Consider the following 22,933-nt stretch of genomic DNA (forward strand, 5'->3'; position numbering starts at 1 on the left):
CTCGGGCGTCGATGCCGATGCCAAAGTTGGCTGCGCAGTTGCAGCGGAAACCGAAAGTGAAGAAATTTCGTAAACAACACACACACACACACACACATACAGACAGCCAAGGCGAGAGCCATCAGCCAAGAGCCAAGAGCAAGGTGCCTAGTTAAAGGGACAGCAGCATAGAGAGACAGAGAAACAAAGAGAAAAAGAGCTCGCACTCTTTCCCTCTTTTTTTCTCTCCCAATGGCTGTCTCTTTCTCTGTCTTCTGGCGACCAGTTTGGCAATATGTGGCCAATACTTGGCATGTCAAAATGCAAATGCAACCAGATAAGAGGAGTCTTTGGAAAAGCCCATGAGCCATCAGCCATGGTTAACGGATCTAGCTAAATAGGCGTATATGGAATATAGATATTCCATATATAATTTGCTATTGAAAATCATTTGACCTATAAATTTAAGACACGATCACTAACATTTTGAGTGCCTGAGGTCAGAGTTCCGTTTCAGTTAACACAATTGACTTTGGGTAGAACAAAGATTATCACACTTGTCGGCGGCATTTGTCTCTATCTCTTTCTACCTCTCTCATTTTATCCTCTCTCTCTCTCTGTTTCTCTCTTTCTCTCGGTCTGTCTGTCTCTGGGTTTTTGTCGAATTTCGTTGAGTCATTCATATGCACAGCATAGCTAGGTAGTGCAGAGATCAAGTTTTCTTTTTAAGCGCTGAGGATGATGATGATGATGACGATGACGATGACACCGACAGCGACAGCGACGGCAATGGCAGCGTTGACTTTGGCTGCGACGTCGGCGCGTCGACAGTCGGCCTTCGCGTGATTCGATTTCGCTTTCATTTGCATTTCTTGGGCCAAAACTCACAGTCATTTCCCCTCCTACCCGCAAATCACCGTCGCCTTCTTCATATACCTTATCTTTGGGCCGACTCAGAGAAGCACAACAAACTTGTTGTTGCTTCTATGGCTTTCACAGGCATAAAGCCCGAATCGGCTTTACGATGATAGCGGGGCACGGTTTGTTGGGGGGTAGGGACAACAATGCTGCTCCTTTAGCCTTATTGATTGACTTAACCATTGGCCTCCTCCCGCCTCGCCAAAAAAGAAAAGAAAAGAAACAGAAAACAAAAAAGAGTTTAACTAAAGTTGCACCGTATCAAACCTGCAACTTTGGTTGCATCTTTTGGTCAGGTTTCTGGCCAGGTTAGTTAGTTACTTCACAGTAGTTGCTGCTGCTGCTGCTGTTGGATCCAACTTTGTACTTCCTGTTGTTGCATCTTGCGGGTGCCTCATGGCCAGCATGTGACCAGGCAAAAGCAACAACAACAGCAACAACAGAAACAACAACAAGTTAAGTGCCAATATTTTCTGCCGCATCTGTTGCCTGCTTTTGCTTTTGTCATGCTTGCTGCAGGTTTCTTGTATTTCTTCTTTTTTCGTTTTTGTTTTGTCGTATTACTGTGTATTCGGTCGGTCGCAATTATTTGCGCTTTTACTTCCTCGAGAGCTTACAGTTAAAGGCTACTTTCGTTTTGTGTTAAAATGTGCAAAAGGGTTTCAAGTACCATTGCTCCCTGCCCACCCCTCTTTGGCCAACAGCTTTTCGAGCACGGCCAAAACGGCAATGCCAAAGCTGAGCCAATAAAATGCATTCGACAATAATTAAATTGGACATTAGCCATTACAATTCCATTATTTGTAATTAAAGTTTTCATTTTAACAATTATTTTTTTATAGCAATAGGTAAAATCCAAATCAGGTTGAAAAAACTTACATTTCTAATGCATTTTCCTTTAATAAGTACTTGCTTAGGTAATTACTCAATTTGGCAAATTAAAAGTAAACTATGGATATAAAACTAAATTTGTAGTTAACCAAGCTAACGTAAATTGAGCGTAGGCACTCTTTAATTAAGTATTGACTTTCTTAAGTACTCACACAATGAACTAAAAATACTTGACTTTTGATCTTTTCTTAATCATTTTTACTTAAAATCTTTATTTTTATCTTTTAAACCTATTATTGAAAGTAATATTTCTGCAAGGGACTTATTTGTCGCTGAAGTAATTAGAGTTCATAATGCTTTTGTGTTGGCTGCAAAAGAATGCTAATCATAATTAATAATCGACCCCCTAAGTGGCTTTATTTTTGCACACACAATAAACACGTTAAGTGTTTATCAAAAAGTAATAAAAATATAATTGAAATGGCCCTCAGTATGTGTGTGTGTGTGTGTGTGTGTGTCTCAAAAGCAAATTGAATACAATTTCACATTTTGGTAAAAAGCTAAAAAAAAACAAGTCGCTATATATTTAATATTTCTCTTATTACCAGCGATCTCGTCTCATCTGATCTCACACCTCCACGAAAAAAAAAAAAAAACAATTGAGAAAATATTTAAAGAAGTGAAATTGCATTCCAATGTCATGAGACGATGCCAGCATAGGTGATGGAGGCAGAGGCGGAGGCGGAGACAGAGCCAGAGTTAGCAGAGACAGAGACACTGCCTGCTGCTAGGCCTCGCCCACATTTGTGCTAAAGTGGGATCCCGGGTATATGAGCAGGGGGGGTTTTTTTTGGGCCTCGGTTTCAGGTGTAGCCGCAATTATGCGAGTCCATTCCTCATCGTTGCTGTATTCATCTCCATCTGAGTCTCTTCATCTTTGTCGATATTCATCGGCGGCAACGGCAACGACAACGACAACGACAGCAGCTTCGACCACGGTCTCAGTCTCGCTTTAGGCCATGACGCAAATATTGCGTAATCCGCTTTCTTCTTGCTGTCTTTCATTCTCTCTATTCAGATGCCGCACTGTGGTGTCATTTAGCGTATAATCTGCTCCAATTTGGCAAATTATTGGCCAGCGATATGATTTCAGTTAATGTTACCACTGTACCGGACTTCTATGACACTTGATATTGGGTCTGAGTTTGGGTTTGGGCCTTGGTGTTGGCGTTGGCAAAGTGTTGGCATCCGCTTCTTAACCCTCTGCCAATCTCACTCTCTCTCTCGCTCTCTCCCTTTTCTGTTGGGTGTGGGTGTTGCTTTGAATGTGCGTGACAAAGGGGGTGGGGAGTCTGTAGGGGGGATACGCAATTTGTCATGCCGCGTGCTCCAAAAAAATCTCATTGATTGCGTTTGTGTAGTTACAATTGTCATTGGCATTGCCTTACTTTCACAACTCGCTATGCTACCATTTATGGGACTCTGGCTCCCCTCCTCTTACTCTTTGTTACTTCCTCCTCATTCTGCGCCTCTCTCCCTCTCTCTCTCTCTCTCTCTCTCTCTCTCTATATATATGTATATATATATATTTCTTGTTCATTGTGTATTGCTGTTGCCTGAAAGTCTCGCAATTTGCTTTAATTAATGCTAATTAAATGCGCTTATCGCCGCGCCTTGGCTTATCAGTCAGGTCCCAGGCCCAGTTGATTCGACTGAAGTCGAGTTGAGACTCAAGTCTCAAACCCATTTTGCCGCATTCCTTTTGAACGCTTAATTTTATGTTAATCAGTCGGCACCCCTCACCCCTCACCCCTCACCCCTTCCCCAGTATCCACACTCTAACGATTTTCCACTGCCCTTCTAATGCAAATGAGTGGAAGCAACGCGCATCTCATTCATACGCATTCGTTTATTTCGGAAGAGCAAACTCAGAATGCAGAATAGAAAATTCATAAATATGTTTTTATATACCACAATTTTTGTATAAAAAAGAGAAGTGTGTGTGTATTCCGAGGTTAGCTCCACAAGTTGCAAATTATAATATAGATATTAAAGACTTTGCCATAACCCAAAGAACCCATCTCGTTATCAGCAAGCAAAAATTACTGACTTCTGTGAGTGTCAACAGCCCAACCCATTCCACCCACTCTTCATGTCCTCCCTTCCTTCCTTCCATTTCTCCTTTGCTTTCTAGTTACCGACTTAGAAATAGAAATTGGGCATAAGAATTGTGTGGCTGATTCGCATTTTCTACATAAATATTTTCTTGATTAACTTTGAGTTTTCCTCAAGTGTGTGTGTGTGTGTTTGTGTGTGTGTGTGTGTGTTTGTGTGTTGGTTCTTGCTGTCAACATTTGCCATTTCAATTTGAGCGCACGCATCTCATTTGCATTACCAATGAGCAGCACTAGGAACTGAAGGGAGAGCTATACATAGATGGAGATGGAGGCAGGAGAAGCACAATAGGTCGAAGGTCTCTTTCATTATGAGACACTCCAACCAAAGATCTGTATGCTCATGTGTGGGCATGAAAACAAATTTCACCCACTAGTACTTCAACTACCAGTCGACCTATCCACTGAACACCCCACACCAAAGTCATCCCCTTCTCTATCATCATTTTTCCAGACGACCTAAAGCTTGTCTGCGGATTTATGTTGCGCGTTGCGTTTGCCTTTGGAGTCGGCCATAAATTATCATATTAATCGTCTTCAGTTCAAGAGTGGAAAAGACTAGAAAAAAACGCACACAAAATATGAGAAAAAAGGTGTTAAACTTTGCTTTCAATTGCGGAAACGTTTGTCGAACGCTTTTGAATTATGCAGCTGCCTCATCATACAATTTGGTTTTCTTTTGGTGGTTTTATTTTTTTGGTTTTTGTCGACTGACGGGCCAAAAAGAAAATCATATTTTGAAGCATCTGCAAAATCAAATGTATGTCTAGTGTGTGTGTGTGTGTGTGTGTGGAGTGCGAACGATGACGAGATGACGCGATGACGCGACTTGGCCAAGAGGCCCTCAACTTTCACCCATTGCGCAAAATGGGCATACACTACTAGAAGGAAAGGTGACTCGCTAAACGGCACTTATGCGTTCGGCACACTGTGCTCACATCGATTAATCGATTAATTATAGAAAGATCATCAAACAGATCCGGTCACTAGATGACCAAAGCATCGCGTGTATCTTCAGTTTCCCATAGTCCCACCCAGTTCTTTATAGAGATGACAAAAACTGTAACCATAACTCATTCCAACTATGAGTGGGCAACACAAATAACATGTTGTTCAATTAGAAATGGAATGCCATACGAGCACTAAAACATAAAACAACAAAAACAGGCGTGTTTAAATGTTTTTTTTTTGGTTTTTTGTATGTTGTCTGACATTTTCTCACATTAGCTTTTGCTCCACTGTACAAAAATTTGTGTCGCCGCTTTTAAATTCGCAGACATCTTCCTTTTCAAGCTCGATTGTTTTGGGTGTGGGGAGGGGAGTGGAAGTGGAAGTGAATGCATGCACTTGTCTTAATGAGGGGAGACTTCATTATATAACAGAATTTCCTTCATCATTTTAGGCGACCAATTTGCATCTCTCTCTCTCTCTTTTAAAACAAAAAGTCTGTCAATCGTTAATGCTAATCACTCAAATCTTATGATGATGGTGAACGGTGGGCTTGGGGGATAGGGATAGTAGCTAGGAATTGGTTATCGATCTCACAGTAGCCAGTTTAGTTCCCACTTCCACCTATAATGTGTGTGTGTGTGTGTGTGTGAGTATGTATTTGTTTGTGCGTCCGTTCAATTAACTTTCACTGGTCAAGCCAACGCCTCGAGGCGCCCTTCTCAACTTTGGACCTGTGTTGATTTTTGTTTTTGTTTTTTTTACTTTTCTACAGTTTGTCGGGGGGATCAGTTAAACTATAGAAACAACAATAACAACAACAACTGAAATTTCATTGCGAGCATTACTTTCGATTAAGGTCTGCTTGGGGGCCAATCAAACTATAGAGCAAGAGATAGTTGGGCAAGAGGAAATCCAGCAATCAGATTCAAAGCATCAGCTATTGTCTAATTGTGTTTATTGTGACCCAGAGAGTCCCAAGTGCTAAGCTCCAGCAACAGCAGCAGCAGCAGCAGGTTACTAGATACCTAACCACCTGTCGAACTGAACCCACCTCCGTTCCAAATTGCGATGTCTTTGATTGATACACAAAAGAGATGAACTATTGTGACTTCAGAAAACGAACATACTTCATATGTACGAAGTGGAATGCTGTCTAAAGAGCAATGTAAATCCAAACGACAGAAACACAAAGGCGTCCCACACAAACATGGATCCCTGATGAGGAGGATGAGCTTATTTTGTTTAAGTCAAACTGTCAGAGAAACAAATTTTACTCTAGTTTCTTGTAAATATATTTTATTATTAGCTTTTATTGTATTTTCCTCTTTATGAGCAAAATTTTAATAACAAAATTACCCAAGTAATAGATACGAGTCTCTATACCCAATTGGTCAAAAGGAATATTTAGGACTTAATTAAAATGGTCACGGCAACTTCTATAGCTTCAACTGTTCGACCACTAGATCCAACCACTAGATGCTGCCCCACTCGAAACACGCTTCACTGCGCCATCATCTGACCACTGGACCCCACTCGTGAAAGACCTGAAGCACTACCAACTATTGGTAGTTGACAACATGTTCAGAGTTTTGTCTATGCTCTCTCTCATTTTCTCTCGACACACTGTCTCTGTCCGGTAGACCAACTTTGATCCCGTCAGTTCGCTGTTATGGCAACTTTTGAGAGCCTTTCAGCAACAACAGCAAATACACAGAGCAAAGAATTGCGGCTTGGATCCGAGAAGGGTGGAGGTAGCTACATATGTGAGGGTTGGATGGATTCCTGCAACTGAAAATGAAACTGAAACTCGAACGGCAACTGATTATGCGATATGTGCTTTTGGGTTTGATATGTGATAAAGCTTGTCTGTTTGATTTTTCTGTGAGATGCAGTTCGCATTGTAGTCAAAACTGGTAGTTCCCGTCTGTCGGTTATCCTTCTCTTCCATTATACATGCTAACCATACGTCCTCATCGGACGTAGCCACATTTGAATAATTTTTGCCCAAAAGGTTTTTTCTTTTCATTGTTGTTTGTAGATTTTGAGCGAAAGCGCAAACAGCAGCGAACCAAAAACCAGCAAATAGCAACCGTATAATGCCAATTCGAGTAGGATTATAGCGTGTGTTCGTATACCAGATCCCCCTGGGCCCCCCCCCTGGAATATCAGCCTGTCATTCAACGTGGCCCTTTATGAGCTTAGAGCTGAGATGAGATATGGTGAGGTAAGGTAATATTAGGTGATGTTTGAGTGGTTAACAAAATCAAATAACATTTGCTATAATTACACATAAGTATTTCAACTATAGTTTTGCTTATTTATTTACACCCAAACTTACACACACACACACACACACACACACACTCTCTCTCTCTGTTTCTCGTTACCTCTCCTCCAGCATCCATTTTACCGCTTTCTTTGCCACATTTTTGCGTATGCAAATATTTTCGCATCTTCATCCGGGCACTTCCGCACCTTTCGCCTTTGATTGTCAATACCCATGGCAAACGGGTATACTTGCTATTACAAACATTTTGCCATCGCAGCAAGACAATAAAGTTAAGTTAACTATCAAGTCCAAGTCGGCATTGGCATCGATGGGAACGATTATTCACATAGTGATTCATTCTAACTCTAAAGAAGAATGAAGAAAACTTGAATGCATTTCTTAAAGACATTTTTTTGCTGGGTATGTGAAATTCGTTTTTGCCCTTTTTTTCATTGCCATATGTTTGTATGAACCTGTCCTGCCTGTTGCCTTCGTTGCCTTCGTTCTGGGGTGTTGGTTATTGACTTAGGTGCGCTGCATCTTCATGGAGCAAAATATCCAAGACACGAGATACACAAGGCATAAGGTACAACATCATCATTTGGTTTCCAGCTTCATCATCGTTTGGTCGTTTTGGCCACGCTTTCTCGTTGCCCTTGTTTTGTTTGTCTACCTGTTGTCTGTTTAGTTTTGGCATTGCTTTTGCGTTTGCTCGTTTACCTTGTCTACAGTTTGGTTTCGGGGTTTTGCTGTGGGTCTTGGTCGGGGTCTCTATCTCTCTTTCTATCTCTCTTTCTCTCTCTCTGCTGCACAATGCATAATTGAAATGCAAATACTGAGTGAAAGAAATGAGAAGAAGAAAATGAAGAAGAGCGAAGAGACGGCAAACCAAATCAAAGACATGCCAAATGCGTTTCATATTAAGGGCTTGCCCAACCTGTGACTGTTGCGGCTGCTGCTGTTGGCCATTATTATGCAATTACCGACAATGGGCCAGTTAACACTTGGGCGTGATCGCATCAACAATATAAACAGCAAAGATTGCATAAATGCCAATCGCATTGCTTACATTTCTTTTCTCATTTTTTCTTTCTTTTCTCTTTGACTCCGGGATGCGTTTACAATGATTTGATAATGTCGGAAGATTGCCCAAAATTTAAGCAAGGCCCAACAAAAAATTAGAAAGACCGTAACAAGTTGAGCTCATTATAGTTGGTAATGTTTTTCTTTTTTCAACTTCTTTGGGCCATGTACTCATTTTCTTTCCCCACCACACCTTCTGTGTCTCACTATGCTGGTAGTTTTTTTTTTTTTTTTTTGGTCAATGGGCCCATTTGTAAAGCTTGTAATCAGTGGTAATCAGAAAGGAAATGCTGGCTAGTGTCGAGGTAATAGCTAATGGTTGGTAGGTAAATGAAACGGGAGGGGCAAGTGAGTTAAATGGTGATTATTGTGGGCAATCGTTAGAGGGGACGAAATGTATATATTTTACTTGTTAGACAACTAAAATACATATTCATCTTCCAATTTATCTAACGTGTGAGACCAAAATATAAGATTTTAAGTAATTTCACAAATTACTTTTAAATGTGAAAGTTAGAACCTAAATTAAAATCGAGAAATTCACAAAGACAATCAATCAAATTGGAATTAAGTATATTTTTAAATGGCATCAAATATATGTGTCGATAAAAGGGCATTACTGCTGCATATATTGATAAAGTGAGTCTCTGCATCGAGCATTTTATTTTATTTATAAACCATTAGCAAAACAAGATTAAAAGTCCATCAAACCAACACTAATAGAAATTAGTAAACATTTTAATGGGTATCTGTCTACGTTTATTACTTAGATTGTTATATTGAAAACTGCATTCAAAGTTTGACTTGAGTCTGATTGTGAGTGATGTGAAAAATCGTGACCAGAAAAACTATCAGAATTCTAGAAAACAGATAGTTGACTTCCACTTTGACATCATTTTGTCCCTGCACTTGTTAACTTATGTAAATCTAACCATGAACTGGGAAAAAATGAAAATCTTGAAATCGACCTACACAGCCAAGTTGACTTAATCCCTCGCCCCTTTAACCCCTTTGTGCAATAACCTGCAGTTCATTCAAATGAAAATTGACATACAAAACAAAATAAAGCACAATTTTTGCATTTATGTAATCAATTGTTGTTGCCAAGATTGCCCAGATTGCCCTATGTTGCTGCACTTATGTACATTGTGAGTAAAGAGTACAGAGAAAATTTTCCCATCTTCAGTGTGCCAACTCCCCGGGCTGTGGTCTAGAGGGGAGGCGGAGTGTGGGGATATGGGTATGGTATTTCACTAGTTCCTCTCTTTTATTATTATTTATCATTTGCGGTTTGTTTGCCCATCGATTGTGTTTGTTTGACACACTTTTGCATAATTTTATTAGCGCCACAATAGCGCTATAGCCATAGCATTTTCAATAAAAGCAAACAATTAAAAGACAAACAAATGTCGCCAGCAGCAACAGTGTCGGACAACAGCAACAACAATCTAAAAACGACAACGGCAACACAAAATCAGAGCTAAGTAAAGCCAAAGCCACAGCCAAGCTCGTTGAATGGTCATTTTTATTGTGTTGACTTTGTAATAGTAGCAACAATGAGCAAATAAAATTATTTAATCGTCGACTGTCATAATTTTGTATCTCTTAGATACATACATATATACATATATATGTATATATCTATGTATACCATTTTATCTCATTTCGTGCCGTCCCTTTATCTGCGTAACTCGTAAATTTGCAAATCAATTTCACCCAAGTTGCAAATAAATTTTTGTGCCCAAAGGCATTTCAAAAGTACATACAACTAACCAACGAAGAGAAAAAGAGACAAAGTAAGAGAGAGATGGAGAGATAGATAGAGATAGATAGAGATTGGCGGGATTGAGGGGGGCAAAAGTGGAATAAAAGAACATACAAGCAGCAAAACTTCTTTTGTTATCGGCCGTAAAAACACTCCCACATAGACCCATTCGAGTGTTAAAAACACATGCGAACATAAACACAATCGAAACTTGAATCTTGAGTGAATATATTTGAAAAAGTATCTGCCACTTTAAAATGTTGAAATTGTTACATTGTATAATGGTAAAATCAATGGAAATCCGGCCAGAAATTGGCAATTCGAAAACTTTATAGGAGCAATAATATTGAAAAATAAAAACTGAAAATAAAACCTAAAAATAAAATCTTTATGTTCATATTAAAGTATAGTTCAAATTAATATCCTAGAGATGATCCAATCTCGCATTGTTTCAATAATTTCAAAATGCAACTCTGATAAATTCGGGTAAACTGCCCTGGGAAATGGTTTTAAGACTATCTTTCGATTAACAACAAACTAACAAACGATTTTGTCGTACACACACACACACCCTTCTTAAGCCTATGTAGTTACAATTTGTTGACTTTTTTGTTACTTCTGGGAGGGGGGCCAACCCCGCCCTACAGTATTCACCCCACACCAACAGCCTGCCCGTTCTTTCGTCGTTGCTGTTGTCGCCCCAACAACTTCATCAATTACTTTGTTTAGTCTGAAACTTTGCTGCTGCTTCCTTAACAACTTTTATAGTTTTCCATGGCACTTAAAGGAGACGCAGATACGGTACTTAGATGCATACATACAAAGATAGAAACGAAATGGTAAAGAAACACTCGCAGCTAGAGTATACATTTGGGAGTGGGCCAGCATAGTGTTGGTAAGGGATATGTGGGTGGGCAGGGAATTTGATGTTGCCGGGATGAACCAAAACTGCTTATATTTTGTTTCATTTAGTTTCCCTTCAATTTCTTTCTTTCTCTTCGTCTTTGTTTCTGTGTGTGTGTACTTTTTTTGGTGAGTAATTAAGTCAAGTGCGAGCTAGTGCTGGGCAAAAGTATAATTTGTCGTATCCATGAGTTGGCCACTGAACTTGGAGTAAGGGTGGGGCGAGAGTAATTGTAACTTTAACTGTAATAGTAACTATATCAGTATCAAGAGATTTGCCTTCTCATCATTTCATCTCCCTTTCTCTATCTCTCCCTTTCGTTCTATCTGCCTGTCTGTTGGTCTACCCATCTCCTTTCCACTTGGCACATTTGCATGCTTATTACTTATTCTTTATGCCATTTTGGCTGTTTGTTCTGCCTTCGCTTTCGGTGCTGTTTCCATTTCAGCTTCGACTCCTTGTCGCTTGTCATAATTCTGAGCATTTAACATGTTTCTCTTGTCAAAATTGTCAGAGTTGTCAACTTGTTTATTGCATTTCAGTTTGTCATATGTATGTACATAGGTATGTCGTAGTATGAGTAACTATGTATGTATGTTTGTTTCGTGGAGGATAAAGAGCAGTAGAGCAAAAGTAGGTAGGTAGGTAGAGCTGATGAGGTGATTTCTGAGATGGAAGAGCGGGATGTTGTAGGTGCCTTATACATTTCTACGCTGGATGGACAAGTTTATGGTTCCCCAGTTGCTCTTTCTGTTCCCTCTTATCTATAGTTTTGCCACTGTCTCTGTCTCTGTCCCTATCCCTGTCCCTGTCTCTCTATCCCAATCCCCCCAGCAGAAGTTTCATTGACGTTGATGAAGTTATTGTTGTTGTTGTTGCTGCTGCTGCTGCTGCTGTTGCCTTTTGTGGCTTTTGCATTTTATAGAAACTGTCAAATAATAAAGCTTATTTGCATATTTTTCGTCATTTTTGGCAACTATGCGAACGTGTGTGGACTTTTGGTAGTCATCGTACATTTTGTATCTCCATCTGTATCTTATATCCAGCTTATACCTGCTACAACTACAACTACAACTACAACTACGACCACATACTACACTAAGCGAAAACAAAAGGGGCTTTAAAAAAGCTCTCAAAACTTTATGGCAATGAATGGTATAAAAGTCCCTTTCTACGGTTAAGTCCCCGAAGGGATTAAGTTAGTATATTTTTTTTGTAAAGAATTTTTTTGTATAAGATTTACAGAAATGAATTGTTCAATTGTAGGGATGTAAAATGTATATGATATAGTTAGGTTTAATACTTTTAAAATGTTTTTTGTTTCAACATATGCTTTAATTTGGACTCATTGCCCTAAATATAAATCTTTCTATCTTTATCAGCTTGAAACCTTCTAAATCCAAAGGCATACAATATATGTATGTCACAACAGAAGTTTACATTAGTTGAAATGCAAAAAAGGGTTATAATTCCAAACTAGTTTTAGCTTTACAGCTCTAAAGTGGTTAGCAGAGTCTGCCAATGAGATAACATGGCAGACAACCTGCCAAAAAAGTGCTTATTCACATAATTAATATCAAAATATTTTCTCATACCAAAACTTCCTTACTTATTTTTCATATCTTTCAGTGTATCTGTGGCATGTGCCAATTTCTTTTTCATTTACTTAATTAAATTAAAAATATTTTTCATTGTTGTTCATATTGTTTTCCCTTACCAATACGTTTAACTTTGTTTTTTGTTTTAAGGTTGCATTAAGGTCACTTTTTAGTTGGGTTAAGTTAATTAATGTTGTTTTCCCCGTTTCAGAACCTTTTCGGGGTTTTCTTCTTCAATATGATTCAAGTAAAACAGTTTTATGGCTCATCAAAGTCAGAGAATACAATTTTATTTAAAAGTAGGCGAAACGCATAAACTTTATCAGCACTAGAAATAAATCAAAATAGCCATATCCGTTTTGCGTTTGGTCTTATAATTTCAATGCATGGTACATCAAAGTCGTTGAAACGAATTACTTTACTTCCTTTTTTTGTTCTTCTGACAAATTTTCATCTGAATTTTCCATTGTTGTTGCTGTAGTAGTAGTTTGTTTATTTATTTATTTCATTTATTTGATTTTGTTTTATTGGTTTTTTTTTTGCTTTTTTTTCTTTGTATGTACATACATATGTATGTATGTAGGAACTGAGTGAGATATTTTTGGTATTTGTATACCAACATTTTGTTTTCACTACCTAATAACTTGTACAAATAATCGAACAAACATTGAAAACTGAAACAATTCGTGAGAGTACAAATATTGAATTCATACTAGGCGACAATAATACAGCAACAAAAGCCAAAAGAAGAAGAGACAACACAATTTTGTTGTATGATTATTATTTATAATAAATCAAATTGTTGATAAATTGTTATTGTTGGCCAACTACATATATTTGAAGTTGAATCTACCTAGTGGAATACTTTTATGCACTAACGAAGAGCTTAACAACAAACTAATAAGTTTTTCGATATGGAATTATCTAATAGATATCACTCCAATTGTTAATCTGTTTATTTTTATTTAAGCATGTTTTTTGGCCAACTGCTATAACCGAGTCAATGTTAGTTGAGAAAGGGTATCACATAAAACACAAGAATTTTATAAATGTCATGGCGGAATTTGGGCAATTTAAATATTTACATTTCCTTTTTTTCTCTTACTGCCATTCCTTACTATTTTCTATAGCCCACCACAAATGTCAGCAGCAATTTGAATAAACATATAACTGGCTAGCTGACTGACTGACTAACTGGCTGACTGACTGAACTGATGTCAACTAGGCTAAGCCTTTTTTTGCCATACTTTTGCAATGTCAAAAGGAATTTTGTGGTCATCAAATAATGCATGACCACAAGAAATGTTTAAGGGTCTGAGCTAAAGTTGCAGTAGGAAGCAAAAAATCCGACAGAGAAAAAGAGAGAGAGAGAGAGAGAGAGAGAGGGAGAGGGAGAGTGTGTGTAAAAGAGAGAAAGACAAGGCAGAAGGTAGGGCAGGTGTGATAGCTGGGCGTGGCATGCATTTAATTGAGGTCATTGCTGGAAAGTGGCCTGTTTGCACCAGAAGCAAAACTCGCAAGACGCCGACAATGTCGAGGCAAAGAGATAAATGCGATGAAAAATTCCAAACGCAAGCGAGATACCGAAACGAAAACCAATAAATAAGTCAGCAATGTGGTAACGGGGAGAGAGTGTTAACAGAGAGAGGGTAAAAGTGCGGAGCGGGAGGAGGTGTGATGGCAACGCGCGCGGTAAAAGTAATGCGGCATCTGCGGTTACGTCACAAGTATCTCACAGATACGCGACGCACGTAGCCCAATCGACAGGGCCAAAAACTCAGATTCATTCACGCAGTCGACGTCAAAGTCGACGTCGACGTCGACGTTAGCGTACGCGTTGGCATTGTTCTGGTATTGTCAAAAGGCCATTTGCTTATGTTGTTGCACTTACAAATTGAGATACATGGCCATAGATACATACACACATCGGAGGGGGGACGGTACACACAACATGATTGGCTTACAGATTTAAATTGTGACATTATGCGTGCTGCGACAAAAAAATAGTCCAAAATGATAAGAAAAGTCTTCAACATCACAAACAGAGACAAAACCATTCAACACATTTTTGGTCTTGAGGCAACATCCACATTTTGCTTGCCCTTTGCTGACCAATGCTCAATCAAAAATACATGCACATAACCGCATTTATACATATATGTATGTATGTATGTATGTGTGCTGGGCAAAAGTGGCCAGTTAATTAAATGAAATTACATTTGGTAGTCATTTATGATTGTGGCCCACAACCAGGCCAAAGCTGCACCACCATCACACAAGACAGAAAACCAGAAAAATGAACAGAGAAAGACGAAACAGAAAAAGAAGAAGTTACGATTGTATGATGATGATTACAAATACAAACTTAAACTCTGAAAACTCGAGCTTGATTTTGGTCTGAAACTACAAACAGACATACAAAAATGGGTTAACTGGGTTAGGTTTTTCAACTTGTATGTATGCAAACAAAAGTTATATGCTATTCAACAGATAAATGAAGTAAGTATGACCAAGCAAAAGTTATCTCTAATAGAAAGAATGATAAACTTATCGAAAGTATCCACAAAGCTTCATCATTTGGAGTCTTTGATTAGCCAAATTATCGTCTTGTCCCAAGGTCGTTTTTGAGTCCGAGTCGCTTCTGAATAGCTTCTCATTTTGAACTCCAACACAGCTTTGGATCAGCCTTAATCTCTGGCAGAGCTCAAAGGGCTTACCACTTTTGGGAGTTACATTGTAAAGACAAGATCCTCTCTCTTTGCTCCCAATAACCTCGTCATTATAATTTCACCTATTTTGCATTTTACCATTTACTTAATCTAAAGCCATCAATCGCATCAACAAGATCAAATCTTGAACCAATTTTCGTGTATTTTTTGTTCACTTCTTATATTGATTAACATCATTTCTATCAATTAACATAATGAGAAAATTCCGACCTAGATTATAGACCAACGATCAATTAGCAGGTATCCCACATGAAGCGCCAATCCGTAGTGCCTCAACCCTTTTTCGTTTTTTTTTTTTTTTTGTTGTGGTTAAGCTCTCTGTCAGCGGGTCAGTTGGAAACACTTTTACTTTGCGTTTCGCTTTAAACGATAAACAACAAAATCGTTTCTTATGTTTGTTTTATGCGCATAATTCGAAATTTATTTTTATGTCTTATTAATTTTACATAAGCGGAGACGAAGACCCCTTCAATTTGTTTTTTGTTGTGTGTGTGTGTGTGTGTGAGTGTGTGTTGTGTGTGCTTCCGTGATGCTGGGAAAATAACTGATGCCAACCAAACATGTTGAGAGATGAAGCAATTAACAGATGAAGCACCAATGTTGCCTGTTGTAAAAGAGAGTGAGAGAAACAGAGAGGGAGAGATATAAATGAAAAGTAAAAGTTGAAAAGGTTGCAACAGCTGCAGGTGGCAAATTCCTAAAACCGAAGAGCAACATTAATTGATTTTCCCAAAAATTCAAACCAAACGTGTGACAAACGAAATGAGAACTCTGATTGAAATTCAGATTGCATATTCCAAATTTTTGTGTTGTTTTTGGTATTGATTTTTGGAAATTGAAGTTGAAGTAACAAAGTAGATATGATGATGTGTAGGAGTCTTTGGCTGAGTTTTGCCAATCAACTTGTCATGGGCATCTACTTAATCGACACTGCCTCCTCCTACATAACTTTCATTAAACAAGATTTTGAAAGCTTATAATCAGAAATTAGAGATCTTTTCGCCCCATGTCAATCAAGTCAGACTAAGGTGCCATCAAATTTGTCACAATAAAATCCAATAGAGAAAAACACACACAACAAAAGCCACCATAAAAAACAAAAACAAAAAAAAAAAACAAACAACACCGAATTGAAAGCGAAGAAAGCCATGTGTTCCATCAATAAATAGTCAAATAGATGGATAGATAAATGGATTTTAGATTGGTGGTTAGATGGACTGAATGGACAGATCGATGCTTGATCAGTTGATCAGTTCACATACAACAGTCTAAACAGCAGCACCAACCTAGAGACGGGAAACATTTGTATCGTCACACGGAAATGATTCGCATTCACAGTTTGGCCATCATTGGCCTAATGGCAATGATCAGCTGCGGCAACGTTTTGGCCAAACAAGATAGTTCAGGTATGTTCAAAAGTATCATTACGATTACGTTTCTTCAAATTGTCATAATTGTGGTTAAGCTTTAAATTGAAATATAAAAATCATTTTCATATAGCCTAGAAAGGTATTCAGGTCTTGGCCAAATAAAGCTTTGATTCTGGTTAGTTAGTTTGTGCCCTTTCTTTCTGTCTCTTGAGTTCATACATTCATATTGCAATGCTTCTTTAAATCGTTATTAATTAAATATTTCATTAGATGGTTACAGGAGTGTTTTGTTTTTTGATTGACTTTTATTCTATATTTTCCTTGCAGCACGTCAGTTTGGTGGTCAAAACTTTGGTAATGGCCTGGGACCTGTTGGCTTGGGCGGCATCGGTGGCAATGGCGGGTTTGGTGGCGGTAATGCCATCGGTCCCGGTGGCTTTGGCTATAATCCAGTTGGCTATCCCCCACAACAGCAACAGCAGCCTCCTGGCTGTCCGCTATGTGATTCATCCGTTTATAGCTATTGCTCACACAAGATGATACACGATGCCTGTTGCTGCGATTTTCCAGGTAATTAATCAATAGTGGTGTCGGCTGCTGCTGCGGCTTTCAGACCAACAATCTCTCGATCCCAAAAACCCAATAACTCCTCATCACCATCATCATCATCAGCAACAGCAACAGCAACAGCAACAGCATAGTCCTGAATCCGTATACGAATACGAATACGAATCCGTATGCCATTAATGCCTCTTTGGGCAACATTATTTATGTGCGATTTTTAATCGCTTTGCATTTATTAATTTTATTCAATTTTCCAACCGCTGAAGCTTAATGCTTTTCTTTTTTTTTTTTTTTGGACCCAGCCGTGTAACTGGTGAAATTAATTTGTGCTTGACGTTTTACGCTCGTTTCGTTTTAGCTGCCACACCGCAGTTGCGTCCACAGCAATGCAACTTTTACGATTGTTCGCTACTCTATGCCAAATCCTGCTACGAACATGCCCTCATTAAGAACTGCTGCTGCAATAATCCCTACTGAAGAGAAGGTCTGACTGCATGGTACTGGTATTTGTCCTGCTCCTGCTCGGGTTTATTCTCTCCAATTTTTCATGTGTAGTCTAAGCTTTCGCCTGAAGTGTGTACCTCATGACACTTTAGTTAATTTATTTTTTTTTCACAAATTCTGTTCAAGAATATCTCTTACATTTTCACTTTCTGGTGTAATTAGATGTAATTAAAATATAATTATAATTAAAAAAAAGAACTAGTTATAACAAAAAACTAAGAGAAAAAAAACCATAAATATATATTTAAATTCCATGTAATTGCAAATGTTTTTCATATATTTTTTTCTCTTTTTATTCATTTTTATTATCTTTCTGTTAATTGTCTTTGCTCTACTTTATCAATCGGAAATCGTTAAACTAAGAAACATTGACAGGAGTTCAAAAAATCCTAACCAACTGCAAGCAAAAAATGTCTACCTTATCTTTCAACTGGAATCTTATTCCCAACTTTCTGGTTGGTTTAAATATCTTTTACATACAACTTGAAAAACCATTAAAGAAGGATCACAAAAGCATTTCAGATTGCTATAGTGAATCGTTGTCGCCCAAATGAGAGAAATTCATTCATTCGTTTTCATGAAAAGATATGTATTCCAAGTCAGAAAATATGAAGGAACAATCCCCCTTGTGCCTGCAATTGCTAGGAAATATTTATGGCTTCTATTTTCAGTAGTTCAAAAGGTCAGCACTGAGGTATATGGCATATAGAATATAGCAGCCTTATATACAATAAATAAGTAACCGTTTTCTTTTACATTTTCTAAGAGTATAGAATATTCGGCATTGATTATTGATATACAGCAAAACTGTGATTATTCTTTGTTTTTTTTTCTCTCGGTTTTTTCTTACTTTTGTTAGCCTATAATAATCAAATGATATATTTCTGGAGATTAATTGATTTTTAATATGCAAACTCTTTTTTATATTTATTGCTCTTTTCTTTTTGTTACCCGACTCTTAGTTATCTAATCCGAAATTATGTGCATTAATAAATTGTTTTAAAGCGATTCCAAAAAAAAAACATGCTAATAATAAAAAAGACGAAAGCAAAGCACAAAACAAAAAAACGAAACCAATAACTAAAAGGTAAATAGATGCATAAATATTAAAAATAAAATCGCATAAAACTTTCTATTTACACGCACATTTAAAATTTAATTAATTAATTTGAGCGCAAACATGGCTAAATGTGCATAAATAAATAAAAAGTTATATAGAGATCACAACAACAACAGTCTGTAATAAATACGAGGGGTGTTCCAAAAGCCTTTTTAATGATTTCTTTTCAGATTGATCTGTTTTCATTACTTTTTTCAACATATTTGTTACAAAACTTTACGTTGAATATAAAAAATTTTAAAAGGTTGTAAAGCCCCATTCGCATAGAAAATAAATTTGTCTTAAGTAACTTTTCAATCGCACCTCGCATATATATATATATTGCCTGTCAATTAATAAATTGCCCAAAAAAAAAGAAACAAAAATATAATATAAATAGGGGAAAAAAACTTCTTTCCTCGCTTTCTCGACACAAAAAAACAAAAAATCTCTCATAGTCCACACACCCAACAACAACAACAACAACAACAACAACAAAATTCCGAATCTCCAAGAGGCGCGGCAAGAAATATTAGCATATTACATAAGAATTTTCACTTTCATTTTGAAATGACGACGTTCCCCACAGTCCAGTCCAGCCAAAGAGATGACAAAGAGATGGAGATGAGACACAGAAACGAAGATGAACATGATGAAGACTTGGTTTTAGTTATGAAGAGGGGAGGGTAAGGGGAGGCTTTGGAAGAATGGCCAGGGCCATCGCTCCCTTCCCTCTGGCAAATACTTTTTGCTTGATTAGCATAAATCTCTATATTAAGTGGGCCCCCTCCTACGAGGGCGAGTAGCGGCGACTGACAGGCGGCAAGGCCACCATTACCACCAAAATCTGTTTTCTTAACGTCAATTCCCCAAAACGCAGATCACAAATGGCGGGTATAGCCATTTTATGATCAAATTTGCAGTAGTGTGGTTCCAACTTCGATTGGATAGTTGGGTATAACACATACCCAAACGAAATAGTCCATAAACTAAGCTACTAACCAGAAATATGAACTGGTTGAGAAAAGAAATTTAATTAAATTAACTATACATTGAAAATTCAATTGGCTTAACTTTTGTAAAACATTTCGATTTGAGTTCCTAATAAAAATCCGAATATAGTGTCATGCTTAAATGAATTGAATCATAAGGATTATTAAAAACAAAACACTCAACGCTCTAGTAGGAAGACAATTGTCCTCCACTGCCCAACTCCGGCTAAGTCTCAAAATTTCATCTTTTCTACTGTGTGCTGGCTTAAAAAAGAAAAACCTATGATTGGAAAATTTAGTTATGGCAGAACCATTGCAATTCTGAAGTTCCTTCGCAAATGACTCTGCCTCTCACCTTTTTGCGCTGCCCTCAAGTCAATTTTCTTTGTAAGCATGACTTCGAGCCAGCTTATGTGATTTAGGCTTAATGAATTTAATATGCATAGCTTCGAGCTTATTTACATTTCAAAAGTTTCATAATTTCGAATTAGAAATTGAAAAGAAATATTTTAAAAATTATTTTAAATATTTATTCTTATTTATTGCACTTTCCGACGCTTAATGAAAAAACAGGTGTAACCAAATACATATTTTGAAATATTTTGGGACTTATAGTTTTTTAACTTTATTTGTTGTTATTTTCAATACTTCAAATATTTGATTTTCAATACTTCAAATATTTGAAGTTGTTAAACCTATATGTGTGGATACTTAGAGAATTAACTTAATAATTGCTTCTGTATTACACTTAACTTTAAGTTTAGTGTCTAATATTGTTTAATATAAAAACCATAAGTGAAACTAGTCGCTTACCCTTAGGTTCATCTTCATCTCGATCAGTAGATTCTCGATGAGTTCAATTCGAACACTCAATTCCTACTTCACGATCTCCATCTCTCAGTTATTAATGAAACATTTTTTGGAAGTTCTTCTAGTTCTAAATTCTCGAAATTTTCTTTAGAGAAAATTACTTTAATCATCTTCTTGTTATTTTTGAGTCAATTAGAATTGTGGCTCATTAAGTTAGATTAAATTTAAGTAGTGCGCGATCTAGAGGCATAGATATTGCAAAAGTTTTTGTTTCCGGTTTGCATGATGGTGACATAATCCCGATCGAGGGAGTAAGCCAATCCCAAGAAACGAGCGAGTGTTTTGGCTGATTCAATTTATATTCGTTGGGTATTTTGTGTTTCGGTTAGTTGCTGTTGTCCTGCCACTTCTTGTGGCGCGCAACAATTGTCGAAAGCAATCGAGCAAATGGCCACGCCCAAACGCTTGCCGCATTGACAGTTATTGGGCGAAACAAATTTAACTTTTCTTTTTTTTTACTTCAGAACTGCCGAATAGGCAGACCTACTATAAGGATGGCAAGGACACCATGAGACGAGGACGGTGACGGTGGGGAGAATGTGAAGAGTGAGAAGAATGGCCAGGGGACCAGGTCGAGGGCAAGGCAACCGAGATAATCACAAAAGTTTTGTAATAATTTCAATTTTTCTTTTCTTGTGTTGTGTTTTTTTTTTTTTGCCCCGTTCTTTCTTGAGTTTTGTTTTTTTTTTTTTTTTAGCCTACTCGTCTTTGCTCTCATCTCTCTTTGGGTTATTCTTTGGTATTCTCTTTTTTTTTCCACTTTTCTAACAATTTCCCTCTCAAATGGTGGGTGGTATGGAATGGGTGGTATCGGTGGCGGGAAAGGGAAACCTTTAATGGATTTCAAAAGGAAAATTTATTTTGACAATGACAATGAATTTTCCTTGCTCTTACACATTTTATTTTATTTATTCATCTTCTGGTATGTTTCTTTCTGTCGCTTTTCGCTTTCTCTTCGAGCTTTTTTTCTTAGTTCTTTTTTCTTTTTGTTGTCTTGTCTTTGGTGTTGCTGTTGTTGTTATTTTTATTCCTTTTTTTATTTTTATTGCTACCAAAGTTTTTAATGAGCGCCGTGCGCGTTGAAATTTTATCTCCAAACGAAGCGATTTTTTTTTTTTTTGTTGCTGCTCCTTTTTGGATGTGTATTTTCTTTCTTTTTTTCGTTGTTCGGTGGTTGTTGTTGTTTCCTTTATGAGTAAAAAACTCGGGACACGTTTACTTCATCAAATGCGCTTAATTAGAATTAGCATTGGAATTTGGCTCTGTTGAGAATGAAATGCAAAAGAATAAGCAACAACAACAGCAACAAAAAAGAAAATCATGAGGAAAAACTCAATGCTAAACTATGTGAATCCAAGGCTGTAGGAATGGGGGTCATGGGGGCCATAAGCCATGGGTTATGGGTCATGGGCCATGGGCGAACAAAACGAGTTGAAAAACAAACGAAACAAACAGCACAACAAAACAAAAATTTGAGAAATTTGTGAAAAATGTCAAACGGATTGAAGCTGACAAGGATGGAGAATGTTGGCAACCAGATAGAATAAAGGTAACCAAAAAGAGAGAATGAAAACAAACATTTCCACAAGGTTTTCAACCGGAAAATGTTTTGATAATGAAATCGGAGAGCAAATCCAAAAAGATAGTGAACCAAAAACAGATAAATGGAAAAAGAAATGAAATTTTCTACAAATTGTTTTCTCTGCCTCCTCCCGCAGTTGCTAAAAGTTTTTTAGCTCTTATGTATGCTTTCTCTAAAACGAAATGGCCTTATGTAATCAGCATCTCCCCCACTCCTCATCCCGCCACAACTAACATCCATCAATTGCCAGAAATCAAAACTCATTATCACGAATAATTGAAAACAAATTAACCAAAGCATTTTGGCCAATTGTTAGATTTCGATTGGCAATTTACGAGAAACAAAATATATGTATATATATATATGTATGTATATCTGCAGTTCCCACATATATATGTGTATATATGATCATTAATATCTGATGATCAATGCTCATGGCCTAATGAAGGTAGATAAGCATTTCAGATTTTTGTTTAAATGAAGATAAAGTCCCATATGAATAAGGCCTTTGCTTAACTAATCTAACAAACCAATTAACTTGATTGATTATATGTGTGTGTAGAGTATACCCGAGTCGATTCTGATTGGCCACATACATATTTTTCATCCGATTATAATTACGATCGCGTGAAGCTAATGCAAGCTCAATTTGTTGGCTACGGGTTTCGGGTACAACGCTCCATAGATTGTCTCTCTGTTGCGGTGAATTAAATTCGCATAAGCAAAATCAGCAAGAAAAACGTCGTCAATG

General features: G+C 37.5%; 1 protein-coding gene across 1 annotated transcript; it reads left to right on the forward strand.

The window, feature by feature from the left end:
• Window positions 1-16,444: 16,444 nt before the first annotated feature.
• On the forward strand, window positions 16,445-17,612 carry LOC6638038 (glycine-rich cell wall structural protein). The gene is made up of 3 exons (XM_002061100.4): window positions 16,445-16,607; window positions 16,899-17,141; window positions 17,494-17,612. Exons 1-3 carry the CDS (start codon window positions 16,523-16,525, stop codon window positions 17,610-17,612), a joined length of 447 nt encoding a protein of 148 aa, XP_002061136.1. The 5' UTR covers window positions 16,445-16,522.
• The last annotated feature ends 5,321 nt before the right edge of the window (window positions 17,613-22,933 follow it).

The sequence above is a fragment of the Drosophila willistoni genome (assembly GCF_018902025.1).
Source record: "Drosophila willistoni isolate 14030-0811.24 chromosome XL unlocalized genomic scaffold, UCI_dwil_1.1 Seg141, whole genome shotgun sequence".
NCBI classification, from domain to species: Eukaryota; Metazoa; Arthropoda; class Insecta; order Diptera; family Drosophilidae; genus Drosophila; species Drosophila willistoni.